The sequence below is a fragment of the Crocodylus porosus genome, unplaced genomic scaffold (assembly GCF_001723895.1).
Source record: "Crocodylus porosus isolate Cpor-Errol unplaced genomic scaffold, CroPor_comp1, whole genome shotgun sequence".
Taxonomy (NCBI): Eukaryota; Metazoa; Chordata; order Crocodylia; family Crocodylidae; genus Crocodylus; species Crocodylus porosus.
The window spans coordinates 42,064,576-42,089,258 of record NW_017728906.1 but is presented as its reverse complement, the minus strand read 5'-3'; the positions used below and the strand labels follow the sequence as shown (position 1 = coordinate 42,089,258).

At 42.1% G+C, this 24,683-nt stretch overlaps 2 protein-coding genes across 5 annotated transcripts in view; both read left to right on the top strand.

Moving 5' to 3' along the window:
- Positions 1-6,253, top strand: part of LOC109305840 (histone H4 transcription factor-like) — a 17,044-nt gene extending 10,791 nt beyond the window's left edge. For all 3 annotated transcript variants that reach the window (XM_019528976.1, XM_019528977.1, XM_019528975.1), the window contains 4 exons: positions 1,929-2,049; positions 3,327-3,465; positions 4,049-4,161; positions 5,028-6,253. In XM_019528976.1, coding sequence (XP_019384521.1) covers positions 1,929-2,049; positions 3,327-3,465; positions 4,049-4,161; positions 5,028-5,418 — 764 coding nt within the window. In that variant the 3' untranslated portion in view covers positions 5,419-6,253. The remainder of the gene's footprint in view (positions 1-1,928; positions 2,050-3,326; positions 3,466-4,048; positions 4,162-5,027) is intronic.
- A 12,218-nt stretch (positions 6,254-18,471) lies between these two features.
- The window catches only part of RIPK4 (receptor interacting serine/threonine kinase 4), a 31,058-nt gene continuing 24,846 nt past the window's right edge, over positions 18,472-24,683 (top strand). Inside the window, exon 1 of one of the 2 annotated variants that reach the window (XM_019528973.1) lies at positions 18,472-18,698. In XM_019528973.1, the coding sequence (XP_019384518.1) occupies positions 18,517-18,698 (182 nt within the window). In that variant the 5' untranslated portion in view covers positions 18,472-18,516. The remainder of the gene's footprint in view (positions 18,699-24,683) is intronic. The other variant, XM_019528974.1, reaches the window with a different exon arrangement.

The following is a 24,683-nucleotide window of genomic DNA, read 5'->3' as shown; positions in this document are numbered from 1 at the left end:
TAATCCTCCTTGGAGGTGAATCCCATCCTCCATCCTTTGTAGGCCTTTGTTTTTAGCCTCAGGAGGTCTGCTAGGTCTCTGGAGAGCCACTGTTGTGCCCTCTTGCTGCCTTTCCTCCAAGATGGAATAGAATTAGCTTGTGCATTGAGGATCGCTCCCTTGAGGAGCAACCACTATTCTTGAACTCCCCCTCTCCCTGGGGTCGTGGTCCCTTAGGGCCTCACTGACAAGCCTCCTGAGCTTGTCAAAGTCAGCTTTCCTGAAGTCAAGGACTTCCGTGATGCTGACTGACTTGCCAGCTTTACGGTGGATGGTGAAGGTGATCAGTTTGTGGTTGCTGTCACCCAGCTTCCCGTCGATCACTGGGTTGCCAGTTAGGACATCCCCAGTAGTCAGTACCAGGTTGAACAGCACTTTACCTGTTGTTGGCCCATAGACTTCTTGAGTCAGGTAGAGGTCATCCATGCACGAGAGGAAGCTTTGCGACTGCTCGGATTTTGCTGAGCAATCATCCTATGAGATGTCCGGGTAATTGAAGTCACCCATGACAACCATGGTCCTGGAGCATGCAGCCTCAACCAGTTCCCAGGCGAACTCCTGGTCAGGCTGTAGACTTTGGGTGGGAGGTCTGTAGTAGACTCCCACCGTTGTGTCCCCTGTGCCATGTTCTCCACGGATTTTAACCCAGAGGGTCTCCAGTCATCCACCCTGGTCACCAATATCAGCTTGCAGGGATGTGTAGCTTTCCTTAACAGAAAAGAGCTCAACCCCCGCCCCTTTTATCTACACGATCCCTCCTGTACAGGGTATAGCCATCTATACCTGTGGTCCAGTCATGGGTGGAGTCCCACCAGGTCTCCGTTATCCCTAAGACATAATTATTTGAATTAAGCTCCTTCTGCTTTTATTCCCCAAGCTCCTGGCATTTGTGTACAGGCAGTCAAGTGTCCCCTTGGTGGCTCTTGCCTTGCCCACAGATTGTACCAGGGCTGGGGCAGGGGTGGGCTCCCTTAAGTGCCTTCGCCTGCTGGCTTTGCAAGGGTTGCTCAGCGGGCCAGCAGTGGCAGTAGTCCCCCCACCTCCCCAGTGGGCTTAGTTTAAAGCCCAGTGGAGTAGGTCAGCCAGTCTGGCTGAGAAGAGCCTCTTCCTCTCCTCCCCATAGTATAATATTATACTATTAACTATAGTATAATAGTTTATACTAAATTTAGGCCTTCATATAGCTTATTGTATCTCAAATGTAAATTTAATCAAGTAAATTTTTTAAAGAGAAAAATGTATTTAGCTTTTGTTTATTACTTCCTTTGTCCTTCTGTTTTGGAAGTGAATTAAGCTAAACTATGCAAAGGCATTCCTTGCGAAGAACAGAACATCTCCCTGAGAAGTTAGTTCTTGCCTGCTCTTGCACTTCAAATCCATGCCTTAGCATATTATGCCATAGCTTGCTGAGGCAGATAAGCCCTTATAAGCTGTTAAGAATTTGTGTACATTAAAAAATTATTCAGGAATCAGTAGGACATGAATTTAAAGGGCTTGTAACTATTTTGAAATAACTTCCTATGGGAACATTCTGATGCATAAATAAGACCGCTTTATCAGTTTATCTTAAATCAGAAAAAAAACAGTTTTATTCTGAAATAAGCTTGTGCACATTTGGAGCTATTTCAAAGTAATTTATTTTGCAGTAGCTGTTTCAATCACCTTTTGCAAGTAGATAAAGTGCTGGAGAGATGACAGCAGATTTCTTACTTGATTTGTTCTTATTATTACTCTGTCATATTCCTCTTTTCCTTTTGTGCGTCATACTCCAATTTTGTTTTGTTAACTTGACTGAGAGTAGTTTTTTAAATGTTTTATCACGTTGTGCAGCATCTTTAGGGTTTTGGCAAAGGCATGACATACAACTAAAAGTATAATTACTTCTTCAGTCACCCGCGTTACTTGTCCATTTTGTGACATGGTATGTACCAGTGTTTCCTCTGTGAAAGTGCACATCAGATTCCGACACTGCAATGAACGTCCTTTCTATTGTGATCACTGTGAGAGCAGGTAAGAAGATATGAGGCTACGTCCACACATTCACCCAGAATTTTCCCAGATTTGTTTTGTCAAAGAAACTACCAGAGCTGTGTATACAGACATGAAAATACTGAGGCCCTGAAGAGAGTGGAGAGCTTGCAGTGTTGACACTGTGCAGCCATGGGGGTGTCCTGTGCACACATCTCAGCATGCTCAGCAGGCTCCCTTAGTTGGCCTGGCAGCATATTGCAGGAGTACACAGGGCAGCCCTGATTAGCTGACCCAGACTGTCTATGGTCAGCCTGTATTTCACTGCAGCACAATGAAGTGATTTTGAAGGGGATGTGTTCTGCTCCCCACTGGAGCAGGGGAGTCCAGTGAGCAACACACTATCTTCCTAGGAGGGGAGGAAGGATCCTCTGAGCCACAGCATGTACAGACATTTCTTCTCCCAGGAGAAACTCTAGAGGGAGTGATTTAGCCCTGGTGGTTCTCAGGTTTTTCTTTTGAAGTGCCCATTTTCACTCTGGGAGAAAAAGCCTGAACGTCTGTACACCAATGGTTTCCCCTGGGGGAGCAGAAACTCTCCTAGAGGAAATTGAATGTCTGTACAAGGCCTTATCTCATCAGCAGAAGTCTGAAAATAATTTAGTGTTCAGTGTAAGAGATGCCCACAATAGGAAAAACTTTCAACCCTTAAAATAGCCATCCTTTTAGAAATTAAATAGACCAAGACCACTACCCTCTTGGAATACATACTTTTATAGGCACTTCCTAACTGTGGTGCCAGTAGGATTGATGCTTTTCTTCTTAATGTTAAAAGATGAGTTTTCAAGGCAGGACTGTGCAGACTATCAGAAAACTCATCAGTGGTATATTCAAGTCATGTTTAGTATTAATGTGTTTTCTTAAATTGGGTAGCTCTCCAACTATGGGCTTTACCATTGACAATGGTTACTGGATATTTTATGGGAGTTGCAAGCTCCTCTTCTGAGTTGTCCTCCTGCCACAAGACCTGCTTACACATTTCAGCTGGATTTGGATATGGCTATATGTGTACAAAGAAAGTGAGAAGATGAGCTGCAAATCACAATCATGGGAATGTTGGCAGAATTATCCACATTTCACAACGGGAAAAAATTAAGTGGAGAGGATAAATAATTGGCACAAGTTCTTTACTTTTCCTTGCTGGAGCCAAGAAAAGAGCTCAAAATTTCATGGCTCCCAGCCTGAGCTTCAACCACTCCCCACTTCTATTGTTTTTAACCCTAAATATAATTTGTTTGCTTCATCTCAATATTTCACAGTTTTAAGAATGCATATGATCTGCAGAAACATGTTGAAACACACAATGATTCAGATGCCTACAGCTGTGACATAGAAGGATGCATTTTTACTGCCCGGACTTTACAGACTTTAAGACACCATTACAAGAGAGCACATGTGGTGGGTGTTTAAAAAAGCACAATAGACTGAAATATCTTTTCAGAGATGGTAAAAATCAGTTTTTTCAAAATGTAGTATGTACAGTTGCACAGAAGCCATTTACACTTGGAGATATCCAAAATGTGTGTGCAATTCAGGCATTTAAGTGCACAGATGTTCAGGAGGCTTGAATGCATATGTGTGGACATCTACCTTCTGTGCACCTATAAACATTTTCATTGTCTAGATTAGGTGTACACACTTGGATTTTTCTGAGTTTTGGTAGTTGTGTTGTAATCCAGCATGTTTTCCATTTCTTGCTTGTGTAAGCTGCCAGTTGTTCTAGTGGAAGCCAGAGACCTGCCTACCTTTAAAGTCTGAGTATAACTAGGCTGTTCAGAGAGCAGCAGTATTTACTGGAGATTGCATATCAGAAATGTATACTTAGACAGAGAACGCATTGTAAGGTTTATAGAAATAAAACATGAAGTTAAAGTAATTTTACTTTTTTCCATTTAAAGTAATATATGGTACATGTTTAATTTGTATTTATATATTTATCATCAGCCTTGATTATCAACTCTTAACACCTTCTTTCCCCCAGAATGGCACTCAAAAATACAAATGTCACATGTGTCAGAAGTGTTTTTCTTGGTGTTACCCATTAACCCTCCACCTTCGCAAAACACACAAACTCAGCTGTCCTTCTCGCTTCAGGTACATTATCAATTTGTCCTTACCAAAAAGCAAAAAGTGAAAATTTCTCTTGTTCTGGGTACAGTTAGCTAACTGATGATTGTTGTAGACTTAATTTAGTCTTAGTCAGAAAATGTTTTGCTGGCATTACTGTGTAGTGATGAAAAATCACACCCTTAAACTTAATTATGTTGGCAGAATCCCTCATGTAGACAGTTGGACCACAAAAAGTATCTGTTTGAAAGTATACCTTACATCTGTAAGGACAAGGACGGCCAACATAAAAATACCCATGAGCACCTGCAGAGAAGTTCGGGTTCTTAATTTAGAGAATGGGAAGCTCTTGTAATAATGTGTAATATTTGTATATGTTGCTCCTTTACTTGTGCACATTTCAAGTATAGTTGGAGTTGTACAAAATAATATCACTGGCTGCCTATACAAGTACTCCCATGCATTCTGATTAGAATGCTGCAGCAGCACTGCAGCTTTATATGTATTAAGCCCCACAGTGTTTAAAAATGTCTGTGGGGCACTTTAATTAAACCTTGTGGAATGAGGTATAGATAGCGTCCCACAGCCATTTTTAAACATGTGGGGACTTAATACATGTGATGTGGCAGCATTTTAATTAGAGCAGCTGGCTGGAAATCGTTCTAATTAAAATGCCCTCCCCACTTCTGAGCATGTGTATAGGCAGCCATTGCATTTGTTACATATTTTTATATATTTTAACTACCATTTTAAGTTGCTTTTTATGATTCATCTTTAAATGCTAACCTTTGACGTTTAAATCATTTAATTAGATGTTATTTGCATCTTATACTGTAAATTTTGTTTGTATATATTAACATTTATTTTCATTACTTTTAATTTTATTCCTTTAGATACAGCGAAGCAGATGATGGATATTTGAAGCTGAATGTAGCAGTTTATAATACTGTTACAGGTTTAGATCAGGGTCTTGTGAGCAAGACATCATCTTCATTAGATCATAATAATGTTAAAAGAGAGAGAGATGCCTCTTACGGAAGAGACAGTTCATCAGTGGAAGTATCTCTCACAAGGTGTCAGCCCTGGCCACATAATACTGCAGAAAATGTCATTGTAGAAACAGAAACCTCTGTAAAGAAGTCAGTCTATTCTGAACTTCAGACTGCTCCCCTGACTTCTGAAGAGTTTGTTACTCCCGTTGAGCTTGATGGAACAACGTCTTTGAGTATTACTGAAAATTTATTTGAAATTGCGCTAGGCTTGGGAATTCAGATTACTGTTTAGGGGTGGGGAAACTGGCTTTGTTTTTGGAGTTACCATAGGACTTTAGTACTCATTTAAGAAAAGTTAATTATTTTAACTAAATAAGAGATTTATTAAGAGTCTGTTCTGTTATCCCTTGTCACACAATTTTATGCTTATTTAGGTCTTTTCATACTGAATTATTTTATCTTAACATACAATATAGTAGAAACATTTATTATAAGTATGGAGACATTTATATAATATATAGTCATACTCAGATGAGTAACTTTAAACAAAAACAAATGGGATTTCATAATCTGTATGATGTTATTGTGTGTGTACCCACACACATGTGCATTTAGAAGTCAGATGACTATATCCCTGGGAGACGAAGCTAAGCCAGTACATTAGACAAACTAAGCTGCTCACTAATGTATCTTACTTCTTTTTATTAGACTAATATTTTTATTTATTATTTACATAAATGTGCTAAATATAGTCTCATTTTTTCTTCATAGGTTTCTTTGCTTGTAGTTAGTGATTTAAGATATATGCTAGTGTGTTTTCATAACGTTGATGTTAAGCTGTAATGTTTTGTTAAAACAATTAAAAGATTGTTTATAGTTGTTTACAATTCAATAATAGTTTATAAATAGAGTAGTACAAAAATTATTAAACCAAATTTTGTTCTCTGTAGTATTAATTGTTGAGACATTTCAAAGCATTTCACAATAATCATTTGGGTATTAGAAGTGTAGTGACTGTGTAATTAGTTAAATGTGCCCACTAGTATGCTTTCAGAAATAATCCCACATATGCCTGGTTATTACAACCTGTTCAATTAAAGGCTAAGACACTGGCATTATTTATTTTATTTATTTTATAATATTTATTTATTTTATTAACTTGCAAAGATAACAATAATGAGACAACCATGCAATTAAAAAAAAGAATTTTTTTTTAAACCTATAGAAAAAATGCACTCTCCAGCAAAAATGCACAGGTATGTAGAGTTCATGTACATGAGAAAAGTAATATTTCATAAGCTCCAGTGTGAATGTATAGTGCACTAGTCACTGCATACTAATCTCTTAATGTGCAATTAGAGCAGTTCTGCTTGGCATGGCTCACTCCATCTTGAAAGCTGTTTTTACTGAGTACATAGAAAGTTAGTATTCAGTAGTTAGCATGCTGTAAATTCATACCCTGCCTAATTTATTGCCTGCAAATTTCCCCATGTAGAAAAGCTCAGAGTCCCGAAAAATGGAACATGATCACACTCCCTGTAGAAGGATAAATTTGATCCCTATTATCCAATTTACAGTTTCTTAGTCCCAAACTGTAAGTGGAAGTAACAAGGGTAAAAGCTCAAGCATGGCCAAAAATATCCATTAAAAAAAAAACTTGTTGCATACCCCAAAGACAGCAAAAGAGGGATTCTGGAAAAGCTTTATTGGGAAGAAATGTAACAGTAAACCGCCCTTCTTTGTTCCCTTTCCAGTCATAAGTGAATTAGTTCCTTATGATCAAAGTGATTTACCTGCTACAGGATATTGTACTTCCAAATAGGTGTTTACAAAATATAGAATCATTTATGGATTTTTCATGTTTTTTTACTCAAAAAAATAAAGAAAACTATAACTCAAACCAAAAATGCTCCTATAAAATGTTCATTTTGCTTGAAAATGATGGCCTTAAGGGGGAATCCTTCTGTGAAAAACAGAAGAATCTGCCCCCCCACCTTTTTTTTTAAAGATTTTTTTCTCAAAAAAAATCCTGCTTGGGTCTTGCATTATACTGGACATATATCAGGTGCAGAGATCTGAGAAACTTGTAGACACATTAACCATAATTTTCTTGGCATCTGTGAAATTTAAATCCCACCCTGTACATTGTATTAACATATTTTTTTATATTTAATTATATATTACAAGCAAGAACTAAATTAAAAGGATGTTGGTTAGGTGGAAAAATCAAACAATTAAGAATTATGAAATGCCAGGGAGTGGCTGATCCATGTGCTTCCTTCAAAAGGGGCTGAGATAATAGGGATATGTGTTGAGTCCAGGAACGATTATGGGGGGGCGTGTCCTGGCTCTGTACCCTTCCACTCAGAGAGTGGGGGACGTCCCTGCTCGCTCTGCGTGGAAGTCTAGCGAGGGTGGGGATGATTAGGTCACTGGGGCCATGCTTTGTATCTGTCTTGGAAATGCAGGAAAGGGGATGGATGGGCAAGTATATGAAAAGATTTTTCTGAGAAAAAAGCCCTGCTTGGCTCTCACACCTACAACTTGCTCTAGCAACTCTCGGGTGGTCCCGATGCAACATCTGCTGCTGCTCTGGCATGGCAGACTGGATCAGCTGGTCTAGAACAGGGGTCAGAAACCTGTGGCTCAGAACCATTGGATCTAGTCTGCAAAGCTGCGGGGGAGGGGTTATTGGTGGTGTTCCCAGAATGGGGAAATTTGGTGGCCAGGGAGAGTTTTGCCAGTGCTGTGGGCAGGTAACAGGGAGAAGCAGTGGCGTTGGTAGTGGCCAGGTGCCAGTGCTGGTTTCCTGGGACCTGAGCTGGCTCATTCAGGCCCACTACCAGGAAGTGTTCATGACTGCTGCTTTAGAATATTTTGGCAAGGGAGGGAGAGAAAAAAAAATCATGATTTTTAATACTTCACAACACACAGAAGTCTGGAATATCTCTGAGTGAAGAAGAGGGGGTGTTGGTAATAGCCTTGTTGGTTTATGAACATAGAACCTTACCTGCCTAAGAAAAGAGGAAGCACTTTTTTTTATAGCCTGAGGGATTTTTTCCAGGCTGAATATCAAATGCTGCAAACAACAGAGGTGCTAATGTTTCTCAGAGAAAAGAATCCTTTATAATGGAAAGCATTAGGCAACCTAGCTATGAGGATTTTTACCCATTTCCTCTATAATTACCACTAGAAGTCTGTACCCCACTACCCTGCAGGACATTCCTTTGTAGGCATACACCGAAATCCATTGACTTTACTTGGGATGCATCTTGGGATGCATGTTCCGTTTGCACAAAGTCAGTTGCAGGATTAGGCCCAGGATCTTTGAATTTGCAGAACTAATTGGAATGTTCATCTGATCTAAAAAAAAAAGTCCTTCCCTTCAGCAAAAAATGGTTTTATTTAGAATTTCCCAACTGTTGCCTTATTCCAGACAGCACTGCTTTTGTGCTGATCAGCCAGTCTCAAAATAACTGAAGAGTAATTCCCTAGGAATTGCTCTTGTTTTTGTAACTGGCTCCAGTTTAATCTTTAACCTTATTTTGGAGGTGTTTTCCTCTTGAAGTGGGTGTTGTTTAGAGTGAATGAGACTGCCATGTCACTTAATTGTCTGTAGAAGGTGTAAGGGAATGCTGGTAATAACTCAAATCTTGTTATTAGCTCTGTGTCACACAGCGGGTGCACCTACGTGTGCAACTGATGCAACGCGATAAACTCTAGCACTTTGAGTTGGAGTACACTGCTCCTGGGCACGGCGTCTACACACATGCCCAGGACAACAGCACTTTGAGCCGGCGCAGAGCTGCCCTGGGATGGCAGGTGGCATGGGGGGTCAGCTCTAGGCTCTGAGTGGCAGTGTTGAGCAGTGGAGGGGCTGGCTGGGACACAAGGGTGAAGAACCTGTGGAGCCATGTGGCTAACCAGCAGGCAGCCAACAGACACTTAAGCACCCTTGTTCGTCATCCAGCCCTGTCACTGTCTACACGTGTGTTTCAGTGCAGGTACTTACTCCAGGTACGAGGTGGAGATGATTCACTTGATCTTGCTCCTATTCTCCTGGGCCATGTCCAGATGAGTTCAGCTGTGCAGTATGTGGCATCACATACCACACATTCAGCTGTTTTCTGTGCTGCAGTGGAGCAGTGTGGGACTTGTTTGCTTTTTTGACCCCTGGATATCCAGGGGTCAAAAAACCTGTGCAAGAAAAAAGCAGAGTGGTGAACAGAGGGGTAGGGTGTGCTCTTAAAACTGAAGCCTGGCCAGCGAGGCTCCAAGCAGCAGGATCGCTGCTGCTGCAGCCCCAGGAGACCCCCAGGGTCCCAGGAAAGGCTGCTGGGGCCAGCCTGGTGCTGGTCTTAGCTTCCCCCACCCCACCCAGGGTAACCTGCCGCACTCCACAGGATGCATGGCACAGGTGGTTACCGGAAACAACTACCAGCAGCACAAGGTACACTGTCACTAGTTGTTCCCGGGGAGCCAAATGTCCACACTCATTTGGACATAGTCCAGTAGTCAGATCCTCAGGTAATGTACTTTGGTGTAGCTCCATTTAAGCTTAAGAAGCCACTTCATTGACTTTCACAGACTTCAGTGGAATAGGATTGGAGAGAGAGCTCACCAGTCTTGCAGTACTGACTGACAAACATTACAAAGAGGACCTTTGATAGTGAAATCGGATGATGTCCCACAGCTCACCTAGCAGCAGGAGGAAATGTACCATAAAAGTGATTATGCCTGACAGGAAGCACAGCAAGTCTGAGCTTGAGGAGGTCATAGAAGAGTGGGTATTTGTGCTTACAGAGTTGAGGCAATAAATATTAAAAAAATGTGCTTTTTCCTAACACTATATAGACAACTCTTTAAAAAGATATTTACCCTTATTTTAGCATTATTCTTATTTATTCACATTTTATTCTTTATAGTGTCCCCGCCCCCCTTCCATCTAAAGGTCTTATTATTATAGGTGGAGCAGGTAGTGTCACATATAATTAAGGTTGCCTAAGACTTTCCATTATAAGATCCTGATTTTAGTTGTTTATAACTTTGCCAATTGTTAATTGTTCTGGCTGATGGTTCCCATGCCAGGTGTCTGCCTCGAGCTAATTTTTTTGGGGGGAAAGGTATTAGCCAAAATGATTCAACTGTTCCTGGAATGGAAAAATACATGTTGTTCATATTATGAAATGCTTACAGCTGTTCCATTAAGAACCTGTAACACTTCTGTGCTTTAAAATTTGGCAGAGGGTCAATCTTGTGCACCTTTTGCCATCCCTGTGAAAATCTCACCACTCCAGCCAAATCCTGCTAATCCAGCCTCTTAAAAATCACAGTTCACACATGCTGAAGGGAGATTTGTTAGTTTGATCCCTGGCAGACATTTCATTTATTGCATAAAGTGTAAATCCCACAATATATTGTAATTTGCCACACATTCAACCAACGTATCATGCTATAAACTGGCAATCATGCTTTAATTTAAGCATATGGCACACTAAAGAGCACCTGGAAAGCTCTGGTGCTGGGCTGCCTGCTAACCAGTTTATATTTTCTGGCTCATGGAGAGCCTAATGTCAGGGAGTCAATCTCCAATGCTGGCCTCCCTGGACAAGTTTAAAGCTATGCTGGCCAGCATGTGTCCTGATGTCTTGCTGGATCTTGATCACCTGGTATGGCAAGATGCATGATTTTGGGGATCCGGGATAAAATTCTTCAGACCCTATCATACATTTAACTTAATTTCCTATGGGCCTTTGATAGCTAAAGTTTCTGCAGATGCTATCAGTACTGAACCATGCTTCATGTCAAGGCCACAGAGCTTTGTAGAACTTGCCTCACAGCTGCTTCTGATGGCTGAGGTTGCTGTTTTTGGTGCCTGTCTGGCACCAAAAACAAAAATAGGGAAATGCTTTCTCCTGTGCTCTCAAGGCCTGCTTTGGCAGTGGAGGAGGATGGAGGCACAGGAAAAAGCTAGAATAGAATGCTGAGGAATAAGAAGGAGCAAAGTTTTTCTTTTTTGAGGTGCAGGGGGAACAAAACAAACCTGGGAAGGGAATATCAAGATGAGAATTTAGTGGAGAGAGGGTGACAGGGAGAAAGAAGCTGGGTGGGGAGGACAGGAACAAGGTAAGTGGGAACTGAGGACAGAAGAATATTATTGCTAGCCACTGGAGGGTACTCACTAGTCAGCTCTAAGACCTGGACTTCTTATGTTGTTAGTAAATACTGGTAGGTGTGAAATCCCTTGTAAAACATCTCATCTTCATTTAGGGTTGGTCCACCTAAAAGATAAAAACCTACTACTGTTAACCAGCTCATCTGAGAGACTTGTTCTATAATCCAGTTTTCTGATAAGTAGTGCTGGGGTCACGGTTCCATATGACAGAAAAACTCATTCAGTTTGTTTTTAAAAAATAGGAAAGGACATTTAAAAAAATGACAACTGTTAAAGCTCTAAAGCACTCACAAACTAAGAGGTGTTGACCTTAACTTGTCTCCCTTTTGCATATGGAGTATTATGCAGTCTTTAATGTTAAGATCCTGTATTATTTTTTCCACAGGATCTGTATCTCATTCAGGGCACTCATTCTGACTTTCCTTTGCTTTTGGAGCATTACATTCTATAATGCTTCTAATACAGGAATTTCAATGTAATTCTGTAAAGTTTGATGAACAGAGTGTGAATGCTGCTCTTAACTTTTTATGAAGCATAGCAACATTTACTCCCTTACTACAAAATGTCAGCTGTAGCCAGGTCACCTGGGAGGGGTGAGAAATTGGGTTATTTGTTTCTTTTTTATAATGCTGATCTTGTTCAGAACTGTAGGTTACATCCCTTCTCTGTGTTAAAGTATTACAGTATTTCACAGTAGTGGAGATATTTTTATGAGCTCTCCCTTTGATGGCTTACGTTATCTTAGTGCCACAGTAGTCATTTTAATAAACTACCAGGACATTAGGCTGCAAAGCTGTCATTTTTGCACTGGAAAGGATGGGCTAGTGATTCAAGTACAGGAATGTGAGACAGGAGCATTCTGTATTCCTATCTCTGGGACAGACTTCCTAGGTGACCTGGAGCAAATTGTTTTGGGCCTCAGTTCCTACATTTTTAAAAGATTTCCCAACTTCACAGGAAGCTTTAAAATCAAATTAATTAGCATTTTGATTTGTGCAGATAATACAATAAAGACCTTCATAAATATGCCTATACGGGCCCTCTGTGTTGTAGCCATGATGGCCCAGGAAATATGCAAGAAGCAGGATGTGTTTGGTAATATCATGAAAAAATTTCACCTGAGGTGACTGGTCTTTTCTGCCTAAAAGCTTGCCTGACATCTCTCACAACTTTACAGTTGGTCCAATAAAAAATATTGCCAAACACATCCTGCTTCTCATATAAAGATTTCTGAACTAATGTCTCAGTTTCTTGGTGCTCAAATCTGACACATCATGGACTTGATTTTTGGGGTGCTGATGAGCATGCACAGCGTCCATTAACTTAAGCCCCCAAACCTACAAAAAATTTGCACATGGGCTTAACACACAGTGAGCAGCCTAATTAAAATTGTAGCTGATTTCAGTTGAATGGGACTATTCTATGTATTGAATCTTAAGCACTTACATAAAAGTTTGCAGGACTGAGGCCCTAAATCACAGAAGTGGGTGCATTTGTGAAAATAAGGCTCGACATGTTACAAGTTGGGAACTCAGAATCAGTGCCTACTTTTGAAAATGTCAACCTGTTTTAACAACATATTGCATAGGACTATAAAGAGATTAAGCTGTTTCAAACCTGTTGCTTTCTTATATCATATGGCAACCAAACTTCATAGCTCCTTTAAAGATATCTGTATATCATCAATTTCAGGCTATTTTATTCCATGGGTATTGAGTAAGCATTAAAGAGAAATTGTTCCAAGAGGAAAATGTCAAAGTGCAGTATAAAATCTTTTTTTCTGATGTAACTTGGAAATGTTACAAATAGGAGATAATGGAACTCAATGAAAGGACTACTTTCTTCTGCATTCACCCCTGCAATTTTTTTTAACAAAGCAACTTTTCAGAATCCATTTGTCTTTATGAAAATAAATGAGGTTTATCCAATTTAGTGGAATTTCGGATAACTTGCTGAATAAGTTCTGTTTGTGCAAGTTAAATATACATTTCAGGTCATACAACCAGGTCTGTATACCCATTCTAATGCATCTTCATCAAGAATAACCCTTTTGTAATTGAAACTTAGGAATTAGAGAGATATCAGCTCAAATAGCAAACGTTTGTGTTATAACATTGAATGATTAGAACTTGATATTGAGCTCAGTACACTTTGCAACTCAGACTTTGTTCTTCATACATGCTGAACTTTGTGCACTGACTTCAGTAGAATTCTGGAGTTAAGCATATGCATAAATCTCTTTGCCCTTGAGTGTTGCATACCTCCACCCCTAACAAGCATGTCCAGATTAGGATCGGGCCCATGCTGCTTCCCACCTCCTTCCCAACCACGTGTCCGGATTGGGACATTCTGCCTCCACCCTGCCCTGCACATCCAGATTTGGGGCTTGTGACAGTGGGATATGTATATTTCTCAGTGTGGAAGGACCTTAGGAGGTATAGCCAGCCACTGGAGGAGTTTAGCTAAATCCCTGGGAAGGGCAGGAAATGGTCAATTCTTACCATCAGGTGTGGAGTCAATGGAAGTGGAGTGGCAAGTTACATCACAGCAGTGCTTTATAAGCACCTATTCACTGTGGTTGGGGCATCACTCAGGGAGTGATGTCATAGGCCTGTACCTGGAGCTAGATAACCAGGGGGAAGGAGCAGGGCCGTGCAGAGCAGGAGGGCAAAATGCCACAGCTGCAATGGATCCTGTCACACTGGATCTAGTAAGGAGCTTAGCCAGATCCCTAGCCTGGAAATCTGGAGGGATTTCCAGCCACCCAGTGACCCAGAATTGCTCCAAGGAAGACCCTCTTGAATCCCGGCACCCAGGCCCAGACAGAGGGACATGTGAGTGTGGCAGTTATTGTGGCCCAAGAGCCAGGCATGGTGAAGATGCTGTTATTTTGGTTTCCAATTTTTTTCTTAAAGGGGTAGTCCTCATTGTTGTAAGAACCGCTTGCATAAGGACACTGCCATTAATTGATTAATGGTGCATGACTTGAGTTGAACCGTGTAAATTAATTGAAGCCTTGATTTTGAAAGCCTGTGAATTAATTGGGGGCTGGGACTTGAGTTGGACAACCATGAATTAATTATGGACTCTGTTGCTTTAAGAGAACCTGTGAATGAATTGATTGTTGAAGCGTGATTAGTGAATGAGCACATTAAGTCATGGTAGCAGTAAATTCAGTGGTCCTGAATTAATCCAGGCCCAGGCATCTCCGAACTCTGAAGTGTATCTGAGGTACCAGCCCTTTGTGGCCTGAGGGCAGAATTATCAACACAGCTCAGGCCTTGGCATATGGACGGGGTGAAAGGGAGGAGGAGCCCCAGGAACATCCATAACATGTGCATGCCCACGAGGGTTGCTAGTAACATCCTAGGACCCTCCTTCTTATGTAAGATCATGGCCTGATGGGCAGGTTGAGGGAAATATCCCATGAGCAAGCCACTTTGTAGGCCCCATTATATGAGCTGGAGTGAGGCCCAACCAGGGAGAAGGCCTCCTGAGCATCAAGGCATCTCCTGTTCTGGCATAACTGCTCACAGATCTCCCCTGTTATCCCAGCATATTTGGATTGGGGCTGCTGCACACTGCCCCTGCCCCAGGCGGATGGACCAGGGGTCAGGCTACACAACCCCTCCCCCTTCAAAGCCAGACTGGACCCATCAGCCAGATCTGCCCTGCAGGGGGACCTGGCACCATCCATCCAACCCATAGGGCAAAAAGGTCTAGGGCTTTGGTTCCATTGGGTTCAGTAGAATTCTATGTGGGTTCTAGAATTGTTTCCTAATCAGTTTTAACGCAGTCCTTAGCACGGGTCAGCAGTATTTTTGGGCAGAGTGCCAAAAACACCTGCAACCTCGACTTGTAAATTTTTGGAATGTTGGGGGCAGATGGTGGGGGAGTCAATCCTTGCTGAGACAGTGCAGCCCTGGCTCTTCCCTGCCATGCGCCCTGAGGTGCGTATGCCAAGCAAAATGCCTTTGAGTGCCACACTCTGGCACCTGTGTGAGGGGTTGCCTACCCCTGCCTTAGCATAAATCTCTTTTGTCAGTGCTGGTCAGACAGAACCCAGTTAGCTCTAATCATGTTTTATCAGAAGCATTGCTAGTAGGCATCTGGTCCCGGAAGGGGTTGGCCTCATTTTATACAGTTGTTTTTTTAGACTTTGATCCTGCACTACTAAATTATGCCATTCTTTATTGTTCTTTTTTCTGTATTATGCCATTCTCAATTAAATACACCTGGATGGATTTTTCCAGTCCACTCATTTTTTCTGAACTTAGTTTTTACAACTGTCTCAAACATATATGTGAAGCAAATAATTATTATCATCATTGTTAGAATAAATCCCAAAGGACCCCACTTGAGGTGAGGTACTGCACTTCCTTCCCTGAGATTTTACAATTTAAGGCACTGATTCTGTTTACTTCTCTGCAAGGATATATAGGCGCCAACTTTCTTTTTTGCCGGTGGGTGCTTGCAGGCTAAAAATAAACTCCAGAAAACAGAGCTTTACTTCTAACTCAGTGCATTCCCATGCTGAGCTCCAGAAGAGGAAGTGCATTACTTCAACCTGGCTCTGCAATGTCTGTAAAGACTGGGCGCTTTCATGGGGCTTTTACCGACCCCCACTGCAGCACAGGCTGGGCAGAGCCCAACCAGAGCTTCCCCCATCCTTTTTAACCCCCTCCCACTGTGCAGACAGCATCATGGGGGGGGCCTGCATCAGCTCAGCTGCCAGACCAGAGAGAAATTAATGAAGGCACTACACTTTGGAGTGCCTTCATTTGAATTTGTTGCAAAATGTGGGGACTTTTAAAGTGCTCTGTAGCTGTGTACTTCTGTTAAGGCACAGCTGTGGAGCACTTTCAAGGGGCTGATTGCCTGACAAATGTAACTTCTGCCAGTGCCCATCATGTCTTAGGATGTGGGCCTAGGTCATATAGCTGCCATGGAGTTGCAAGAAATTGTGTAGTTGTGTATGTGATCGGTGCATTCCCTGTGGGGGCAGCTGCGGGCCAACAGGATTAGTGGCAGACGGCTTGTGATACAGTCAGTTCCTTAGTCCTTTTGTGGATCTAGCTCTTAGTTCTCACTCAGATACAGATCCCAAACTCAGACTGAGTAAAGGTTGCAGGATTTAATCCTTTGCACAAGATGAAAGATATGTCTTCATTGATGTAGATGGAGATAGTCACACTTACTATTTACTGAAGGAAAGCTCTGATGTAAATTCCCTTTATAGTCACCAGAAAACAGACTTTTAGTATTGTAGTTCAGACAAAACAGTAGATTTTGAGAATCATCAAATTATAGGTTCTGAAGTCTTTGCTCTGGGGTGACTAGCAGCCTTTTGCCACAATGGACCCAAACCCACAATTTTAAAATGGTCATTTGACATGGAAAACACATATGCAAACATACCCTGTACAACAGTTTCGTTTTGGTAAATGACTGAAGATAGGCCTTATGAACAATGGGTATCAAAAATAGAATTATGTTATGCTGTATTTGACAACTGAAGATTTCAAACATTAAGCATTCAGACCTGAGACCAAATCAAACTTGACTTTTTAAAAAATAAGTTACTAAGAAATCTAAACCTAAAAGAAACATAAGTCGAAAATGGTTTTTTTTCAAATCAAAGCATGTCCTTGATTCACCTGTTGCTGTTTCTGGAGAAATACCTGTAGCAGGAAAGAAAGCTTTGCAACAACTGAGCCAGGCAACATTTACTGGGTGAAATTCTGTCATGTCTGCTTCAACACTGGCAATCCTAAACTTTAAAGAATTATAGACTCATGTCTCTCATATAATGAGATTGTTTTAAAAATAGATTTTTTTAAAAATGTTGGGGTTTTCATATGTCTCCTGTTTTTGGTTTGTTTTGAGATCACATTTTTCCAACTTTCCTCCAGAACCAGTCAGGCAGGCTACAGACTGCCTTATTTCTTTCAAATGAAAGCTGAGGTTGTTCTGTAAACATCTGATCATAGTTGATAGTAGTCCTTTCTGGCCATAACATTCTGAAAGAGAGCTGTCCCTTGGAACAGCTGAAGTCCAAACATTTCAGCATTGTGTCAATGCCCAAAAGCTAGAAAAAAATACCCATTTTTTCTAGATTGCCGATAAATACAAGTTAACTTGACCCGTTGCCTTTACTAAACCATGCAGCAGGAAGGGTGAAATCAAGTGTGCTAACATATTTGAAGTGCTGAATAACTCAAGGTGTAAACTGTAGGCAAAGAAATCTGCTTTGTTTACTATAGCCCCTCTGTGCTGCAGAGCCACTTGCTAAATTTTAAAAAGGAATAGTCCTGTTGACATCAAAGGGATAACTGTCCAGTTGGTCCAGATGAATAAAATACAAATAAATAATATAAATAAAAAGTAAACTTAAATAAACACTCCCTTCTTGCTTTCTTTCTGGACCATCACAAATTCCCCCCCCCCCCCCCCCCCCCAAAATCAGATTTTGTTTAGAAGCTGCCATTTGAGACGGAGCAATGGATTTTCCATTGGAAAAAACAAGTCGCAGCAAGGGAAGTTCGGGTTAGATATTGGGAAGAATTTTCTCACCAAGAGGGCAGTAAAGCACTGGAGCAGGTTACCCAGAGGGGTGGTGGACTCTCCATCTTTGGAAGTTGTTAAGACCCAGTTAGACAAAGCTTTAGCTGGGATGATCTATTTGGGGATGGTCCTGCTTTGAGCAAGAGGTTGGACTAGGTGACCTCCTGAGGTCTCTTCCAGCCCTCATTTTCTATGATTTTTCTATGATTTTCTAAGGTGGAAAAAAGCAGCTGTAGCTAAAAGGCAAGGCTGAGTTGAGACGATGGCCTGATAGGGTGGTTGTTGTTGTTATTATCATCATTATTACTATTTTTTGATGGCCTGGTAGAGGGTGGTGTAGGACTAGCTACCAGACAGTGCGTGGCAGAGGTGGGCAGCAGGAATGCCCGGGCCCGCGCTTCGTGCCAGGGGGCGCTGCTCCGGGCAGCGAGGGGAGGGCGGCAGCTGGCACAGCCCGGAGCTGGGGGGCCCTCGCCGGGCCCCGAGCGCCTGAGGGAGGTGCGCGGGAGGCGGAGCAGCAGCTGAGGCGGCGCAGCGGGGGAGCGCTGCCATTGGCCGGGCCGCGCCCGCACCTGAGTCACCTGGGCCGGGCGCGGGGCTCGGCGCGGCTCAGACGGGGCAGGGCAGGGCCGGCGGCCGGGCGCGCCGGCCATGGAGCAGGCGAGCGGCGCGGCGTGGGGCATGGGGCTGCTCAAGACCTTCGAGGCGGGCGAGCTGGCGGCCTGGGAGAAGGTCGGCTCGGGCGGCTTCGGCCAAGTGTACAAGGTGCGCCACGTGCACTGGAGGACCTGGCTCGCCATCAAGTGCTCGCCTAGCCTGCACGTGGACGAGAGGTGCGCGGGGCCGGGGGGCTGGCTGGGAGCAACTCGGGCGCCTGCCCCTTGGCGGGGGGCGCACACCTGTATGTGTGTTGCGTTGCGTTGCATGGCATCCCTGAAAGGCTCTCTCTCAAGGTCTCGTCGGGGCACCCTGGTTGGGAATCGCGGTGTCCGTGTGTGTACGTGCAGGGTTATTTATATGTACGTACATGCACGCACTATTGCAGTGTACACGCGTGTATGTGTGTGTATAAATACACGTCTTGTGGTATGTGTGTGTGTGTATATATCTATAGATAACTATATCTATATCCATATATATCACCAAGGTCACAGGCTTGATCCCCAAGTGGAGCAGATGATCTCTTGAGGTCTCTTACTCATCTGCAATCTACATGCATACACAGTACAGTTTCACAGATGCATACGCATACACATCATAGACACCCATGGGCGCGCGTGTGTATGTATATAAATATATATGTATATACATGCACAATGCAATTATACTCGCATGCATATATGTATGTATCTATACCTGTATGTACACACAGGTACAGCAGTTCTCAACCAGTGTGTTATATATATCCTGCCCCCCCCCCTCCCCCCGAGGTATTTATATTCACAGGAGATGGAGACATAAGTGTGTGTGTTCACAGGAGACACATACATATGTGCATGTGTTTGTATAAACATCCACATGTGGTGGTGTGCACTACTGTGTGTATATATGTACTATGTATGTATGCATGCACATATACATATACATGCGTACATGTAACTATTATGCACATGTACGCACGCATGCTTTATGTGTCTTTGTGAAGAATTGAGTTGTGTATGTGTATGCACATGCACACACACAACCCTCTGCCTTGGAAGAGGGGAAGGGCTTTTGTTTAGCAGAAGGGCTTTTTCAACAGCTCTGAAGGGACCTGAAGACCAAATCCTGTATGTGTGCATGGGGCCTTGCTCTCAGGTGGCTTTTGCTAGCAGTTTACATTTATTCAGATTTTGATTGTTGAAGATGGACAGATTCTAAAAATACCCTTGTCTGGTTTCTAGGAAAAGGGTTTTGTGTCATTTGTCATTTCTTTAATCCTACCAAAAATCTAAAGAACTACAAGGAGTAAGGGCTGTTGATGAAATTCTGCATTCTTTGGGCTGTTAAATGTATGAAGGCAGGGTAGAGATGCACCAAACTAACTGAACTAGAGATGCTGAAATACAGAAGGTTTTGTGAGTGAGAGTTCACTTTTTCATTTGGATGCATGAGTAACACAGAGTTAATGTTCATTCTTTTGGAGACTGGAAAACATCTCAGTATTTTTTGGGGGCAGGAAGGTGTTTTCAGGGTTAGATGTTCACCACTTTACAAAAAGTCACAAAGTGAGCCCTCTGATTATTAGTCTGTCTTGTAAATGTTGGCAGCTGTATGTGAAAATGCTGTTTGGAAAATGATTGTGTAATTTCTGAATTTCAATGAGGCATGAATTGGTAAGTGAAAAGTCTCATTACTAAAACCACCTTATTGTTGACAGATACACTGGAGGGGACTTGCTAGTGGCTGTTTCATTAGGGCAAACCCTGTGTGTTTCAGAATCACAGCAGGACATCACCTACACCTTAAAAATAATAATAATAAAAAACCTGATTTGAAAATTATGAGACTAAGAAAATTGGAGCTCTCTTTATTTGCCTTCTGATCTTTGATTTCTTAGTTTATACTTGGGTCTCATTTGTCAAGGTCTTTGTAGGCATGAGAACTGGAAACTTTTTTTAAATGGAAGCTGAAATTTTGTTTGCATAAATGCCTGATTACATGAGCAGCTTATTGCTGATTAGCAAGGTTCTTCTGTATTGGGGGATTAAAAATCCCCTTAAAACTACAGAGATTTCTGAGATAGTAGAGGAGTGAAATTAGCTGACCTAATTTGGTAATGTCCATTTCTTTTGGGGTTTTCTGAACTATCCTATATGTTGTATACTTCAGCATCCACAGGAGACTTCCTTTCACCCCCTGACTGGAATCACACAAAGAATGGACTTTGTCCCTTTATCTTTATTTTAAAAGCATTTCAAATGTGCCCACACACTTGTGGGTCTTAACAGTAAGATATAAGGTTCACAGACATTGCTAATTGATGGCACTTCTAAACTCTTCCTGAAACCGCTGACTTCCCTGAGAATGAAGGGTAGCTCTGGATCCTTAGCACTTCAGAAGAGTCTTGTGTGTACAGAAGTTGCTTTATTTGCCATTTAAAGCACTTTAATGCCCTGATTTTAACAAGTGCACAGCTTTACAGAACTTTAAATGTGTACAGCATTTTTAATTAAGGCTTGTGAAATTAGATATTAAATTTGAAGTGCTGGATTTCACCGCACTTTAGCAACCTACGGCGCTTTAAATCACTTTTAGATGCTGGTCAAATTGTTGACCAGTGGAGAAGCCCCAGAAGGCTGCAAAGTTCCCCTGCCTCCTAGTCTGGGAAGTGCAGGGAGGCTCAGAGCGCCCCCCTGTCCTCCCAACACTGCACTTCTGCCCTGTCTGAGAGCACCGTAACTTTGTAGTGCTGTAAAAAAGTGCTCTAAACTATGTTGCTGTAAAATGTGCACAGAGCACTTCTGTACACACATACAGGTTTGAGAACGGTCACTTTCCAGTTTAAGGCCAAGTACAGTAGCTTTTGCAGAGCTCTTATGAGTAGCAAGGACTTCTGTTCTCCTGTATCAGGAAACTGTTTGCTATGTGAGACTTGGCAGGTAGAGCATGCAATTTAAGAATGAACTAAAAGGTGAATTAGCAGGACCCTACGTGATTCTTCTTTTAGTTCTGGGGGAAGAACAGATATGCCGCCTCCCCCTATTTAGGATAAAGAGCTATGTGGAATACCTGTGGTTAAGCGTTGCTTTAAACATCACTGTGGCCAAACTGGATTATATTTGTGCTCTGCTATTCTGAGCTAGTTTTAAACAATTTAGCAAAATGACAACTCAGTGTTGGAAGTTAACACTGTTATTTTAAACAACACAAAGCTGACTCTGTTGGTCAAGGCCTATGTTGTTACCCAGCAACTTAGATGGATTGTGATTAAGCTCAGTGAACACATACTGACAATTAAATGTTCCGTAAGTAGATGCGGCCCTTGTCGCACTTAAGGGAAGACCTGGCCACTTGTTATTTTCCTGTGTATAGTACACTGGGGTGGCTTTCTCTAGGAAGTGCCAGCTGTGTTGCTTTGCCACTGGGGCAAGTTAGGGACATTGGGAGCTCTACAGCAGGGCTATGTATTTCTCCTATTAGATCAGAAAAGGCAGCACTGAACCGGAAGTACTTTACACTTTGAATGGCAAGTACAAAATGAAGAAGGACCAGGATGATAGATAGAGACACTTGTCCTGCCTGTCCTGTAAGAACTGATCATGTTGATGGAAGGGTAGGATAGAAATGTACTTAAAGACAAAGCCTTGTCTTAGGGATAGATAGCTGCCTATGACAAGGTGCCTTATTTCCCAGTGTGCCTGGGACATCTCTTGTGTGTCTTGGTGTAACTACCAACTGCTAAGTACATCTGTGTCAGAGAGCTGCTGCTAAGCCTTAATTCTGCTTAACATGATTTGACTGTAATGACCTCACTTTTAGGTCCTGGTCAGATGTTCAGTTGAAAGTGTGATGGGACCAGATCCACGATCCCAGCAATCATACCTCCTGCCATACTACACGTGCATGGTGTAGCTCTGGGATCAGGGATCAGATCCCAATCATACCATATTGCCCATACAAGGGGGAGTCTGGGATCATGAGCCTGGGCTCCCCCAGCACGAGGAAGTAGCAAGCCAGTCAGTAGATTGCTGCTCCCGGCCTCGGGTGTATTGGAGTTGGGGGCTCTGAGGTGAGTTGGGGGCTCTTGAGGTGAGGAGCTTCCCAAATCAGTGCATGGCCTGGCCATGCCTTCAATTTAAAGCACAATGGGAACCAGCCACAAAGTTATTACAAAGTATCTGCTTTTGTGTAACAACATATTTATGTAATATTCCCTGCTGTACCACACCATTTATTACATTAACGTGTGGCCCTGTTACTACTTAAGATGTGGGGGTGGGTTTAGCCAGTTAATTACACCTTAAGTGTAACATCTGCTAGGGGCCATTTGCCCTGAGCAAAGAGAAGAGGAGGATCTTTCCTATGCAGGAGAAGACAGGCAGAGTGTATGAGAAATGGATGAACCTTGTTTTGTTTTGTCAAGGTTGTTTAAAAAAAATTCTGTGCGTGTTGCCTCTCCTCCTCCTCATGCAAAGTAGTCAATGGCATGGTTGTAGCGTGGTTTGGGTCATTTATGGGGGAAGTATTGTTCTCAGCAGTGGTAGGCTGTAACAAGGCAGCTGATGTACAGTATAATCAAGTTCTATGAGTGGTAGTGGCCCACTATGTAAGAATCACTTCTCTAGTGACGAATGTGTAGAGTATGATCTTCCCTTTCCCAGGAAGCAGAGAAGACTCTGCAAGCTGGGATCTGTGTTGAGGCAGGGCACAGGAGGTGGGCAGGGCTTATACTGGGTGAGGCTCATCATTTTATGACTTCATTGATCTCTGGGCATTCTGCCAGTTCTGGGACAGGCTTTGTGATTTACCTAGAAACAGGGCAAATGCTCTCTCTAAAAAGGCTTCCTGCCACAGGAGAGACTGGTTGGGCCCAGGATTGAAAATAATCATTTTCAATAGCCTGCCCTATGCCACAAAACTATTGTGCTGGGGATATCCATGAGTGTGGCTTGTAGTTTCCTAATGTGCTTAAGTAGTGTATTAAGTAGCCATTTGTAGTGTAGATGGGCCTGAAGTGTGCATGGGACAGCTGGCTTTCTTGTCTGCAAGACCAATATTTTTAAATAGTGTAGGTGAATTACAAAATCCACTGCTCAAAGGATGGGGTTAACATGATCTACACATGATAATCATCTTGGGTCAACAAATAATGAACAACATACAAAAGGGCAAAATGTTGTAGATAGTAACTTTTATTGGATTAACCTTGCTTTCAAAAGAAGAGCGAAATCTCCAACCTATTAAAGAGGGTAAACTTCAAAGAGAGTACATTTCTGCCCTAATCCATAATGAGGGTCCAGTCAAACAATTAAGGGCTTTCAGTTGAAGTGAAAACAACTCTCTAAACCTCTCTTGCTTTCAGTGTTTGATTTGGTTGGTTGGGTCCCCCCTCTCCTTCAAGGTTAGCTGTTGCTCCTTAAATTTGAGTTCTACCTTAATCTGAGTTAACTTTCTTTAAATTGTTGAGAAACTCTAAAAAAGAGTTGGTACTTCCGTTTACTTGAGTTACTACTTCGTTCCCAGTTAGGAGACTGGGCAGAATTCACTATTCAAATAGTTTTATTTTATATGCAAATACATCATGAATTTTAGAATCTACCATTTAAATTAAATTGTCTCCCAGTTTGATGTGGGGAAGCAATTTCTTAATTTTGCATGAGTTTTTCCTTATTCCAGTTTAACAGCATCTTATCCATTGATTTCAAAGCCTTTAAGTGTTATCCCTTTCAATATGAAAGGAACACTGTGAACTTGGAAGAAGGCTGTAAAAAAATAACTATGTTCACTGAGACTTTTTAATTGAAAGCTGATTTTGAAAATCCAGTCGTCTTTTAAGGCCATTTATACTGTTTTTGTCATTGTACAGAGAAAATCATTTCAGTTTCATTTTCAGGTTCTCACTGCTGTAAGGCTTTGTCTCAGCTGCTGCAAGGCAATGCCTTAATTTTTAAACAACTTTTGCATTGCAGTGTTTTTTTAAGAAGTTATAACCATACATTGTTCACCTTGGGTTTTGAAAAAGGCTGTTATTAATTTTAAGTTTGTTGCCTCTGTTATTACCTTACCATATGCTTCAGTCGTTTGGTTGCTAATTCTGCCATAAAGGGATATTTGTTTTTCCCCTCCCTCCCTGGCTTTTTGAAGCTGTTGCACTGCTAAAAATGTGAAGGGAGGTA